Source organism: Rhinopithecus roxellana, chromosome 5 (assembly GCF_007565055.1).
Source record: "Rhinopithecus roxellana isolate Shanxi Qingling chromosome 5, ASM756505v1, whole genome shotgun sequence".
In the NCBI taxonomy this organism is placed as follows: Eukaryota; Metazoa; Chordata; class Mammalia; order Primates; family Cercopithecidae; genus Rhinopithecus; species Rhinopithecus roxellana.
Genome location: NC_044553.1, coordinates 108,009,384 through 108,023,397, shown reverse-complemented (window position 1 = coordinate 108,023,397; position 14,014 = coordinate 108,009,384). Strand labels below are relative to the sequence as shown.

At 40.2% G+C, this 14,014-nt stretch overlaps 1 protein-coding gene across 1 annotated transcript in view; it reads right to left on the bottom strand.

Moving 5' to 3' along the window:
* Positions 1 to 1,357: 1,357 nt before the first annotated feature.
* Positions 1,358 to 14,014, bottom strand: part of LOC104670009 (elongation factor-like GTPase 1) — a 44,845-nt gene continuing 32,188 nt past the window's right edge. Inside the window, exons 9-10 of the mRNA XM_030930832.1 lie at positions 13,872 to 13,994; positions 1,358 to 1,441 (exon numbers count right to left, since the gene is read on the bottom strand). Of these exons, the coding sequence (XP_030786692.1) occupies positions 1,386 to 1,441; positions 13,872 to 13,994 (179 nt within the window). The 3' untranslated portion in view covers positions 1,358 to 1,385. The remainder of the gene's footprint in view (positions 1,442 to 13,871; positions 13,995 to 14,014) is intronic.

The following is a 14,014-nucleotide window of genomic DNA, read 5'->3' as shown; positions in this document are numbered from 1 at the left end:
AAATAAGTATTAAATAAATAACATGCAGATATAGCAGAAATCATGAAAATAATATGTGAGTGACTGAAGGTCAGATCATCAGCCTGTGAAATAAACTTGACCTGTCTTAGTGGCATTTCAGGCCCACCGTGACCTGACCCCAAACCATGTTTTGACAAGGTTTTTATTTCTGTTTCTCTGATATACTAGTGTCTGAACAAATGTCGTATCTTTACTTGTGCTGTTCCTCCATCTGAGAAGGCTTCTTTTCCTCTGATAAAATTCTGTTTGTCCTTCAGGAAAAAGGTTATGCATTGTTTTTTAGTACTTTCCTAGTGATTTGGACATAGGCATATTCAATAATTTTTGCCCTGGGGATAAGTAAAGGAATAGATGGGTGAGTGAATGAAGAATGAATGAGTGAATATCTGAATGGGGGAATGAACAGGTCAGTGAATGGGTGAATCAATGGCTAAATTAGTAAGTAAGTAAATGAGGGAATAATGGGACGAATGAATGCCTAATTGTGAATCTAGACTACTCTCAGATAATAGTTCAGTGCTACATGTAGTAACAATTTCTTGTACTAACAATTTTAGGATGTTGGATGTTTTTTGGCCATTGGGAGTATCTGAGAGATTCCAGTAGAATCATAGGGAATATCAGAGAATTGGATAACTTGCTGTTAAGATTTGAAATACATGTATTTATATCATTAAAAATTCCTACCTCTACCCATCCTTCATTTTCTTGCTGATGAATAATAGTATTATTATGCCTCTATTATTAATTACATTTTCTGTGAACTTTTTTCTTAATCATTCATCATATGCTTTTCTGATTTTAGTGTATTTTTGATAGTGCAATCCATTCTATTCCATGAAGTTTTTTACTGATTTTATTTTTGTCATTTGTTTTTTAACCAGTATATCAGGTTCAACAATTGTTACGTGATAATATAGTGTTTTCAGGTATACCTGGTAAGGTCGTCAATCATTACTTTGTTCTTTTCCATCTTCTAGCTGATTTTTTTTTCATTTAAGTTTTATTTGTAAAATTTAGGAAAATGTACCATGGGAAGTTGGTTTGATAGCATTTTCATCTCCATTGTATTAGATACCCAAGCCAGGAATAACAGAGTATTATTTTCCTTTCTTATAGAGTACAGTGTATTAGTGATACGCGCCAGGGAGAAAAGTAAGGCAGGAAATGGGATTCGGCATCCGCAAATCCTAAAAATTTTTCCCTAACTTAATGAAGACACTGACCTTTACTCACTGCTCAACAGTGCCACTGTGGTTGTAAATGAAGTGTGGGACTGTTACAGGACTTTATCCTTTGTTCTTGCGTTGTTGCCTCCTTTCTTTGTTTCTTCAAATTCACCTTCCAGCCTGACATTTGAATCTTCAGTCAACATTCTCACCTCTGGTCTCCTTCATCTCAGTATTAGTGACTATTGTCCCTTCAAGAAGTAACATCCATGGTTAGTTTAACTATAGCCTAAATAACTTCCCACTCACAGCTGTTTCCTCACTAGTAGGGCCCCATTTTCTTGTAATTACATTTCTTTTTGTTCTCAGCAAATGCTGGACACACAGTGGTTACTTTTTACACATCTCTCTGATTACTATCTGCTTTGTTCCCCTCTACCATCATTCCCAGTACCCACAGCAGTGCGTGACACAGTAGTTGTTAACTGGATGGATGGATAGAAACATAGACAGCAAGCATCTATACAGTTGATGCTTACTTAATGACCGTACATGCTGATTATTCCAGATCACTTCATGAACTTAGGCGCATGAGGATTTAATCTGCAAGGTGAACAAATACACTTCTTTTTTCACTAAAACTGAAGTGAAATCACATTTATGTAAGATGATGATTTTATCATTTTTAATTCCTCCTGAAGGAAAGACATAACCTGGTGATAGTGAGCACAGACTTTAGAGCCATACAGATCTGGATTTGAATGATGGCTCCTCCATTTAAAATCTGTGTGACTTTGGGTCAAGTTACTGAAGTTTTCAAAGTCTTCCTTTTCTTGTATGTAAAATAGGAGTATGGTATCTACTTCATTTAATGGTTGTGATAAATTATATGCTATAATATATGTAAAGTGATTAACACAGTCTCTGGATCATAGTGATAAACCCGTTGGAAGAGACCATTTCTCTGTAGATACTAGTAGATACCTCTGGTATTTTTTCCCTTCTACTCTAACAATAAAAATGTGTTCTGCATTTATATTTTAGTTCACACTTTTCAGATATTCTTATGAGTTTTTAGCAAAAGTCTAGAAACAAGGAAAGTTGTCTAAGGATTGGTTGAAGGAACAGCTGGAGTACTCAGCCTGGGGAAAAGAAGGGAGGCAGGGAAGGCATGAATGCAGATGATTCAAAGGAAAGGGGAGGGAAGTAGGTTTGTTAGATGTTGCTCCAGAGGAGAGAACTGCGGCCATAGCTAGAAATTGTGAGGAAGCAGAGTTCATTCTGTATTTGAAAGTTCTGACATTTAGAGCTTCCTGTAATGAGGAGCTTGTCTCTTGCAGTGGTAGTGTGGCCCCCTAGTGCCAGCGGTTTTGATTGCCTAATGAGGCACCTGACCAAGCCAGGCTCAAGGATTGTTTCTCATGTTTTTGTATTCTATTGCACAGCCCAGTGACCTGCGGCAGAGTGGGTGTCAGTGGAAGGGCCTGCTCTTGGAACTAAACGCATTGATTTTGAGGGACAGGTGCTAAGGAAGGCAGAAGTAGTGTCTAGTCCTGGACACTAGGACTAGAGAAGTCTTGTCTAGCAGGAAGATATCTGAAGAGTATAGCAGTGGACAGTCAACGATTTAAGCAGTCACCTTCCGGGTTAGCTTACATGAACTAGAAAGGTAGAAGGAGTTAGGTCACTTTGAATCAGGAGCCCTACAGGTATGTGGCCATTTGGAAGGCAAGTAGGCAGAATGGCTACCTGCATGGCTTCCATGGCTTACAGAGAGAGGAGGGGAATATGACATGGCAAGATGGGGATGAAGGTTATCAGTTAGGTGTGAAGTCTGAGCTTGGGAAATAAAGCAGGAATCATAATGTCAAAGGTGAGGGACAACATGGGAGAGAGGCACAAAGTGTTGGGACCAGGAAGAGTTGTCCAGCTTCCAGAGCTGGCGCATAAAGTTAGGACCATAGGATTAGCCTGAGTGCTTTGATGCTCAGTCCCGGAGTATCAGGAGGGTAAAGATGCTGTTATTCTATCAGCCTTAGGACACGGATTGGTCTTGTTCATGTGCTGGGGTTGAGCATGCAGGTAGGTTCATAAGGACCCCTACATGGGAAGGGAGCCAAGTCCTAGGAAACAGTCTACCTGCCTGGTTTCTACCTTCCAAACCTGAACTCCCAAACAGAATTTGTATTTGACTTAGTGCTCCCCTTTTGTCAACATCTTTTTAGTATTAAAACTCTGAATGCTTTCTCTATATCCTGACAGACATGAGGGTAATTCTTCAGGAAAAATAGCTTAATTACCTTCTCCACCCCGTCTCATTCTCACCCCCAGGGAAAACCACACATACACACCCACACCCTGCCTTTTCTGTGATGGTACTTCTTGGGTCTAACACAGTGGCTAATATTTCAGTTTGACCTTCTAGTACTGATGAATTGCCAGTACTCATCCTGACCTTGAACCCTTCCTCTTGAACCCCAGTTATTGAGGCCTTATGCTAGTTTCCCTGCCAAGGTTGTTCCAAACCCTGATATTTGTCACTCTTTCCCTTCCTTCTTCCTGTTCTTTGCCTTTTCCAGAAGGAATATAGGCGTCTGAGAAAGGTTTCATACTATTGTGCATTGCTTCAGATAGGGACTTGGGCTCTTGCATGTCAGTTCATAAGCTCAGAATAGTTGGGATACAGCATTATTAGAGAGAGGCTGATAGGCCCTCTCCTGTTGCTACAGACAGGGAGAGGACTTGGAGAAAACTGCCTGGAATGGAGCTGGGACCAATCTTCATCTTACCCAGCCATATCAATACTTGCTGTTTCCCTGCTTGACTAAACTGAGAGATGCTTGATGTTGCCAGATGATAACATATTTGTGATATCCTGTAGGCCTCTCACTCAAGAAGAAATTGCTCAGAGACGTGAGCGTGCAAGACAAAGGCATGCAGAGAAGCTTGCAGCAGCACAGGGACAGGCACCCTTGGAGCCCACCCAAGATGGCAGTGCCCTTGAAACATGTCCAAAAGGAGAGGAGCCAAGAGGCATAACTTTCCTAAGTAGGCTCTGTTGCAAAGTGTTTGCCTTTTTGCTTAACTTGGGACATTCATCCTTTAGTTCTTGAGCTTTTTAAGTTTTAATCATAGTTTTTATCAATATTCTTTCCATTCTTGGTGTTTTGGTTTGTTTTCTTTTTTTTCTGAAACTGGACCAAACATCATATTCACTCTTCCTTCTGTGTTTCCAGATAGTTCTTGAATTAAGAGGGGATTCTTGGCACTAATTATCTTTTTGTTTCTGGCAGGTGACGAGCAACAGGTGGAAAGTATGACCCCTAAACCTGTGCTCCAGGAATAAGACAACCAAGAGTCTTTTATTGCATTTGCTCGAGTGTTCAGTGGTGTGGCTCAAAGAGGAAAGAAAATTTTCATCTTAGGGCCCAAATACAGTCCTCTTGAGTTTTTACGAAGGGTAAGAATTGAAAGTAAAATATTTAGATATTGTTTCTCAAGGGTCTGGTATCTTTTCACATTTTCTTGGGACTGGCGATGATCTTATTGGTAGATTTATTTTGTCTCTGGAAAGGCACACTTGAGTGACTGTGTATCTCCATTTGTGTTGCTTTGATAACGTTTGTCATGTATGTCTCAGTAGCATTAAGGAAACCAAATCAGTATGTGGACCAAATTTTCAGGCCTTATTTAATTATAAGGCTTTTCTCTTCCAGGCAAGAATCACCTTGTGGTTAGAGAAAAGAACTGATAAGAGCAGATGTCATGCTGGAGCCAGGGCAATGGCCAATCTTTGAGAAATAGGAAGATCCCAAAACTAGCTGGCTCAGGCCAAAGGTGTGGGCCGTGAGCAGGGGAGAGGCAGGAGTTGCACGGCACACTGACCCTGAGTCTGGTCAGGAGGGTCTGTAAGTAGGTGAACAGGCAGCATCTAAAAATGCCTGAGCCAAGGGGCAGAGATCACAGGCTAGAGATGTCTCAGAACATTTTTGGAAGTAAGCAAGATATATACATTGTAATTATATCGTAATTAAATAATAGAGGTCATAGGATGAAGACAGTACCAGAGGTCCAAGTAGCCAGTCTGGATCAGCACAAAGCAGTAAGCTAGGAAATTGTCAGCTGGCACCGTGGAGCATCATGAGCAGAGAAACACGTGCTCCTCTCTGTCCGGGAAGCAGCCTGTCTGTAGATAAACCAGGGAAGCTTTAGTACTTGGCTGCAAGTGAGAGAGAAGGAGGTAGCAGTCGGTTTTTCTTTGCCTTGAATGCTTATTCCATGAGTTTTAGCAGTTTAATCCTTGGAGAGTGCAGTGCTGCTGGCAGTTAAGCCTTCCTTATTGAGCTTTGGCATGTTCTAATTTAGCAAGAAAGATCATAGCACTTGGTGTGTATAGGGTTATATTTTATGGGAGTCTGAAAGTGGTATACTATATATAAAAACTCATCTATGAGTATCTTGGCTTGGACATAATTGATAGTTTGCAGTTTATCCGTAAGGGTCAAGTATCAGTTAATTTTTTTCTTTTTTTGTGAAGGTAAATGAGCCAGAAATTTGTATTTAGTGAAACATTGATTTATTTGGCCTTACAAATTCTGTGAAGAATCCAGTTTATCTCTGGATAGTGTGTCTTTGCTACAGGTTGAAATCAGTTGGTTATATATTAACAGCTCAAATAGCTTCTTATTTCAGTAATCAGAGCACCATAAAACCCAATTCCAACTGCTTAAAAAAGAAAACTGAAATATTTCAGACCTACCCTCAAAGTAACTCCTACCCAGAATTTGTGTTCATCCTTTGTGTTAGTTTTCTGTTACTGCATATTACAGATTACAGCAAATTTAGCAGCTTGAAACATTACACATTTTACCATCTCACAGTTTCTGTGGGTTAGAAAACCACACATGGCTTAGCTGCATCTTCTCCTTAGGGTCTCACAAAGCCATGACCAGAATGTTGGCCAGGGTGCATTCTCATCTGGAGGACTGACTGATGAAGAACCTGCTTCCAAGCTCACTAAAGGTTGTTGTCAGAATTCATATATTTGCACCTGTAGAACTGAGAGTCCCAGATTTTTCTGGCCTTTGGCTTCCCTCAGCTCCTAGAGGCCACCTACAATTTCTTGTCATGTGGACCTTCCCAACTTGGAGGCTTACTTCATCAAGCCATATAAGAGACTAGAAGGAGTATCCTAGCAAGACAGAGTCCTGTATGATGGTATAGAATCACAGTGTGACATCTCATCACCTTTGCTATATTCTGTTTTTTAGAAGAAGCAAGTCACAGGTCCCACTCACACTCGGGAAGGAGGCTTCAAAACAAAGGCGTGAACACCAGAAGCAGGCATCATGGGAGGGGCACCTTTCATCTGTCTGCCACATCCTTCTCTTACTTTTCTTTATAGTTTTACAACCCGAGTGTACGTTTCTAAAGAATATTGTCACATTTGCATGCTTTTGAAACTTTGTATAAATGGAATTTTACTGTAGCTATTCTACAATTTGCCTTTTTTTTAAACTTAACATTGTGAGATTAATCTATGTTAATGCCTATTCCCACAGTTTGTTTATTGTTCAGTGTGGCATAGGATTCCTTTACTTAAATGTACGTCTTATTTATACGATTTTTTGTCACAATATATTTGCTGTTTTTGTTTTTTTTTTCAAATCTAAGCAAAGCTACCTTGATTATTTTTGTATATGTCTCCTAATGCACATTTACAAGAAATTCTAGGGAATATACCTATAGTGGAGTTGCCTTGGTAATCTGCTTAACAAGATAATTCCAATTTATTGGCCAAAGTAGTTCTGATTTACACTCCCAATAGGAGTGTTTAACAGTTCCAGTTGTTCCACATGCTCCCCAAAATGTGGTTTTTGATTTGTGCCAGTTTTGATTTGTGCTTTTGATTTGTGCCAGTCTGATGGGTATGATATGGTGCTTTGCAGTTTTAGTTTACATTTTCCTTATTACTCTTTTAATATGTTCATTGATCAATCTTGTGTTCTTGTGTGAAGATATTAATAGTTCTTGGAGTCATTTCCCTGTTTTTCTATTATGCTACTTTATTGTTTTAAGTACTGCTTTTCAGATGTCCTTTGTATATTCTGGATACTAATTCCTTGTCACTTTTGAATTTTGTAAATTTCTTCTCCAGTGTAAAACTTGTTTTCACTTTCCATTTGGTACCTTTTAATAGGCAGAAGTTCTCAATTTAAATGCAGTCGAATTATCATTATTTTATGGGTTTTGCTTTTTGCATCTTAAGAACATTGAATCTAAGTCTATATTGAAGTCACAAAACTTTCTCTTATGTTTCCTTCTAAAGTTTAATATTTTACCTTTCATGTTTAAATATTTGATTCAATGTTTGTGAAGAAGGGATCCAGTTTCATTTTTTCCTCATATAAATATCCAGCTGTTCCAACATTATTGAATAGTCCATCTTTATCCACTAATTTTCTTTGTCCACTCTGTCATAAATCAGATTGTTACTTATGTACATAGATCTGTTTCTGGACTAATTTGATTTTTTCTGGTTGTCTCTAACTGTCTCTGTTCAGTGCTGTTTTCATTTTTCAATGTTTTGACATCAAAAAGACCAAGTCCCTTTACTGTATTTTTCTTTGTTAGTGTCTGTTCCTGACTCTTTGCTCCTGTGTATCAAGTTTATGGTCAACTTGTCAGCTTCTATGAAAAGCCCTGTTGAGGCTTTGATTGGAATTACTTTATGTCCATACACCTATTTGGCATGAATCAACATTTTATAATACAGCATCTTTCCATCCATGAATGTATTAGGTTTATTTATCTGTTTATTTAGGTCATTTTAAATGTTTTTCATAAAGTTTTATAGTTTTATTTATAAAGCGTTTTGATCACTTTTGTTAGATTTATTACCAGCTATCTTATATTTTGTTGCTATTCTAAAAATCGTTTTAAATATACATATTTTATATTTATTGCTATTTATTCTGTTTATGCATTTTCTATTCCTATAGAAGTATAATTAACTTTTGTATATTGATCTTGCATTTTTGCCACCTTGCTAAGCTGTCTTACTAATTACAACTTACCTGTAGCTTGTTTTAAGTGGATGGTCATATTGTGTAGATAATTCCATTTCTTTCTATTCAGTTCTTATAATCTTTCTATCTCTCAGCCCATCTTTAGAGCTACTTTGAGAGTTGTCATTGTGTCAGAACACATACATTTAGATGTAACATGTGCCTTCATTTTCATGAAGTTTCTAGAGTCTACCCTAGCACAGGGGCCTCACATTCCTCTGAACCTTTATGGATGTACTTGCCTATACTACCTTTTTGTTGGTCACTCTGTGCTTGTGATGTTAGTAATCTTTGTACATGTTGTATCTCAGCCATTTTTTCTCTTCATAGCATTAGGGCAGCACCCCAGGCCTATGAACACCAAAGATTGGTTGGTTGGTTAATTGAAATGCTTTCTGGGTACTTGCATTTATATGGTAGATATATTTCTGATGACTTCACACAATGCAAAATTTGAATCATTTGAGACAGTATTTCCATAAGAATAAATATGATGTACGGGGAACTAATAAATCTAATGTACTTGTACTTGTATATTTTTGCTGTAAATGCACTCTATTCTCTCATTAATGTGTTCCTAAGATGTCACACCATGCTCTTCCATATGAACAATATAGCATATAATAGCAGTCTGACCTTTTTTTTTTTTTTGGCATTTTTATCACATCTAACTACCCTTCCAAAGTTATTCTTTTGTGTTACTTGGCACTAGCACCAGCCCTTGTTGAATACTTGAAGAACATTATAATAGTAAAACAACTTTAAATTATAATAGCAATAATGAGTGTTCAAATAATAGCACAGTAGTCACCAGAACCGGTGTATGATGTGGTTCATATAAATAACCAGGGGCTATGGGGATCAGCTAAACTGACAATACCAGGTCACAACAGAATTTATATTACTTAGCCATAAAGCTTATGATTAAATGGAAATCTAGACAATTTTTTAGTATTTGAGAAGTTTCAGGGGGCGGAGCAAGATGGCCGGATAGGAAGAGCTCCAGTCTCCAACTCCCAGCGCGAGCGACACAGAAGACTGGTGATTTCTGCATTTTCAACTGAGGTACTGGGGTCATCTCACTAGGGAGTGCCAGACAATCGGTGCTGGTCAGCTGCTGCAGCCTGACCAGCGAGAGCTGAAGCAGGGCGAGGCATCACCTCACCTGGGAAGCCCAAGGGGGAAGGGAATCCCTTTTCCTAGCCAGGGGAACTGAGACACACAACACCTGGAAAATCGGGTAACTCCCACCGCAATACTGCGCTTTAAACAAACGGGCACACCAGGAGAATATATCCCACACCTGGCCGGAAGGGTCCCACGCCCACGGAGCCTCCCTCATTGCTAACACAGCAGTCTGCGGCGATCTATCCGCAAGGCAGCAGCGAGGCTGGGGGAGGGGCGCCCGCCATTGCTGAGGCTTAAGTAGGTAAACAAAGCCGCTGGGAAGCTCAAACTGGGTGGAGCTCACAGCAGCTCAAGGAAGCCTGCCTGTCTCTGTAGACTCCACCTCTGGGGACAGCGCACAGCTGAAGACCAACAGGGGAAGCAGCGGGGGCCTGTGCAGACACGAACGACTCTGTCTGACAGCTTTGGGGAGAGCCGTGGATCTCCCAACGCGGAGGTTGAGATCTGAGAACGGACAGACTGCCTGCTCAGGTGGGTCCCTGACCGCTGAGTAGCCTAGCTGGGAGACACCCCCCACTAGGGGCAGTCTGACACCCCACACCTCACAGAGTGGAGTACACCCCTGAGAGGAAGCTTCCAAAGTAAGAATCAGACAGGTACACTCGCTGTTCAGCAATATTCTATCTTCTGCAACCTCTGCTGCTGATACCCAGGCAAACAGGGTCTGGAGTGGACCTCAAGCAATCTCCAACAGACCTATAGCTGAGGGTCCTGTCAGAAGGAAAACTATCAAATAGGAAGGACACCTATACCAAAACCCCATCAGTACGTCACCATCATCAAAGACCAGAGACAGATAAAACCACAAAGATGGGGAAAAAGCAGGGCAGAAAAGCTGGAAATTCAAAAAATAAGAGCGCATCTCCCCCTGCAAAGGAGCACAGCCCATCACCAGCAACGGATCAAAGCTGGTCAGAGAATGACTTTGACGAGATGAGAGAAGAAGGCTTCAGTCCATCAAACTTCTCAGAGCTAAAGGAGGAATTACGTACCCAGTGCAAAGAAACTAAAAATCTTGAAAAAAGAGTGGAAGAATTGACAGCTAGACTAATTAATGCAGACAAGGTCATAAACGAAATGACAGAGATGAAAACCATGACACGAGAAATACGTGACAAATGCACAAGCTTCAGTAACTGACACGATCAACTGGAAGAAAGAGTATCAGCGATTGAGGATCAAATGAATGAAATGAAGCGAGAAGAGAAACCAAAAGAAAAAAGAAGAAAAAGAAATGAACAAAGCCTGCAAGAAGTATGGGATTATGTAAAAAGACCAAATCTACGTCTGATTGGGGTGCCTGAAAGTGAGGGGGAAAATGGAACCAAGTTGGAAAACACTCTTCAGGATATCATCCAGGAGAAGTTCCCCAACCTAGTAGGGCAGGCCAACATTCAAATTCAGGAAATACAGAGAACGCCACAAAGATACTCCTCCAGAAGAGCAACTCCAAGACACATAATTGCCAGATTCACCAAAGTTGAAATGAAGGAAAAAATCTTAAGGGCACCCAGAGAGAAAGGTCGGGTTACCCACAAAGGGAAGCCCATCAGACTAACAGCAGATCTCTTGGCAGAAACTCTCCAAGCCAGAAGAGAGTGGGGGCCAATATTCAACATTCTTTTTTTTTTTTTTTTTTTTTTTTTTTTTTTTTTTTTTTTTGAGACGGAGTCTTGCTCTGCCGCCCAGGCTGGAGTGCAGTGGCCGGCTCTCAGCTCACTGCAAGCTCCGCCTCCCGGGTTCACGCCATTCTCCTGTCTCAGCCTCCCAAGTAGCTGGGACTACATTCTTAAAGAAAAGAATTTTAAACCCAGAATTTCATATCCAGCCAAACTAAGTTTCATAAGTGAAGGAGAAATAAAATCCTTTACAGATAAGCAAATGCTTAGAGATTTTGTCACCACCACGCCTGTCTTACAAGAGACCCTGAAGGAAGCCCTAAACATGGAAAGGAACAACCGGTACCAGCCATGGGAAGGGGAACATCACACACTGGGGCCTATCATGGGGAGGGGGGAGGGGGGAGGGGGGAGGGATTGCATGGGAGTTATACCTGATATAAATGATGAATTGATGGGTGCTGACGAGTTGATGGGTGCAGCACACCAACATGGCACAAGTATACATATGTAACAAACCTACACGTTATGCACATGTACCCTAGAACTTAAAGTATAATAAAAAAACATAAAAAATAAAAAATAAATAAAATAAAAAAGAAAAGGGTAAGATTGCCAGGAAAGAATAGCAGAGCAAGGTCAAACAGAGTTGGCAGAAATAAGGAAAGAAAAGCAAGCAAATTTGACGGGGTGAGGGATCTCATATGAAAGCTAAACCTATGCAATGAGGTTAACCACCTATTATAAGCACTAATATATTTTTCACTGTCAAGTACAGAAAAGATAGGATTGAGGAATGTTACCAAAGGCCAACAATCAGTAAGGCAGCTTGTTAACAAGATATATAAAAATCAATAGCTTTTCCAATCCCCCACAATAACAAGTTAGAAAATAAAATGGACAACAATACTGTATTATGATATTAACAAATTCTTAGAAATAAGTTAGGATTCAATAGTATTAAAATGCCAGTTATCTATAAATACATAAATTTTAACACAATTTCATATTAACATATGAACATTTTCCTTAACTCATATTGGAGGTAAAAAACCATTGATCAATGAATTTTTTTAAAACAACTCATCACCTCACATTAAAATAATTTGTATACAAAGAATTCAATAGTAAAATTTAAAGAAGAAAAAAGAAAGCCACAGGAAGTAAGAATGAAACATGTATCAGAAGTCTTGCCAGTGGAAGCTTTGAATGAGGAACAGAATGACATGCCCTGACTTATATCTTAAGAGGATCACTCTGTTTTGTCTGCAATATTGAGAAAACACTAACCGGAATCAAGAAGCAGGGATACTAGTTGTTTTTTTTGTTGTTGTTGTTGTTGTTGCTGTTTGTTTGTTTGTTTTTTTGAGTCGGAATCTCACTCTTGTCACCCAGGCTGGAGTGCAGTGGCGTGATCTTGGCTCACTGCAACCTCCCCCTCCCAGATTCAAGCGATTCTCCTGCCTCAGCCCCCTGAGTAGCTGGGACTACAAGCGCGTACCACCACACCCAGCTAATTTTTGTATTTTTAGTAGAGATGGGGTTTCATCATATTGGCCAGGATGGTCTCGAGCTCTTGGCCTCATGATCAACCCGCCTCAGCCTCCCAAAGTGCTGGGATTACAGGTGTGGGCCATTGTGCCCGGCCCGGCCAGGATACTAGTTGTTAAACAATTAAAATAACCAGTTGAGAGATGGTGATTTCTTGGCTCAGGGAGGCAGAAGTGAAAACATTGGGAAATAGTTGAATTCTGTATTTAAAAGGAAGAACAAACAGGATTTGCTGATGGACTGGATGTTGGAGCATGAGATAAATACAAGGGCCATAGATGACTCCAAGGTTTTTGGACTGAGTAAATGAAAAGATTGAGGTGCCCCTAACTGAGATGGAAATGACTAGGTGAGCAGACTTGGGGATAAGATAAAAAGCCCAGTTTGGGATATGTTCAGTTGAGATGCTTCTTAGACAACACAGTGTAGAGGGAGTTCCAGCTATCAGTCCAGAGTCCAGAAAACAGACATGCTCTGAAGATACACAATTGTGGGAATTATGAGTATGTAGTTGTCATTTAAAGTCTTGAGACTGGATGAGATTATCAGAAGAGGGACTGCAGGTAAAATAGATGAGGATCAAAGACTTGAACCTTACTTGGGGCACCCCAAAGTTAAAAAGCCAGGGAGATGGGGAGGAATCACAAAAACAGATTATTAAGGATAAGCAGCCAGGGAGACACAAAGAAAAGCAGAAGCAAGGGAATGGAAGCAATGGAAGCCTAGAAGTCAAGGGAAGAAAGTGCTTCAAGGAGGAGGAGTGATCACCTATGTCAAATGCTAGTGACAGATCTAGTCCTATGAAGACTGAAAACTGGCCATTAGATTTAACGAACCAAAACATCGTTAGATTTAACGATGCCAAGAACAACAGTGTAGTGGTTTGGGGGCAGGGTTACAAAAGCAATAGAACAGGAGGAAAAGAATTAGAGAAAAGAAAATTCGTAGAGACAAATTTCATGGAACCTACAAAGTCCAGAATGGGAGCTTCTTTTCTCATGAGGAGCATGTGTACAGGAAGTTGCTGGTCTCTCATCCTACTGGCTGAGCAAAATGGCTATAACAAGAAAACCTCTGCGGTGGGGGTGGGAGGCAAAACTGGTGAAATGGTCATTTGTGAAACTGTTCATCTGTGGAAGTGGACATTTGGCAAATTGGCCATTTAGCAAACTAACCTTCAGCAAATTAGCCTAGAGCAGCCTGGATGGAGGACAGTCAACGACATGGTATAGTACAACAGGTCCATCTTTCCTTACCTGCTTTCAGTGCTTGAGTTTCTGGTGGAAGAGAGTCAAAAGTTTGTGATCCTATACACATCAGTCTCTCCACTCTCCTGGCTGTAATATCAAGGGGACTAGGAAGTTTCTGACACACCATCGCTGAAGTCTGTTGTTAAGGA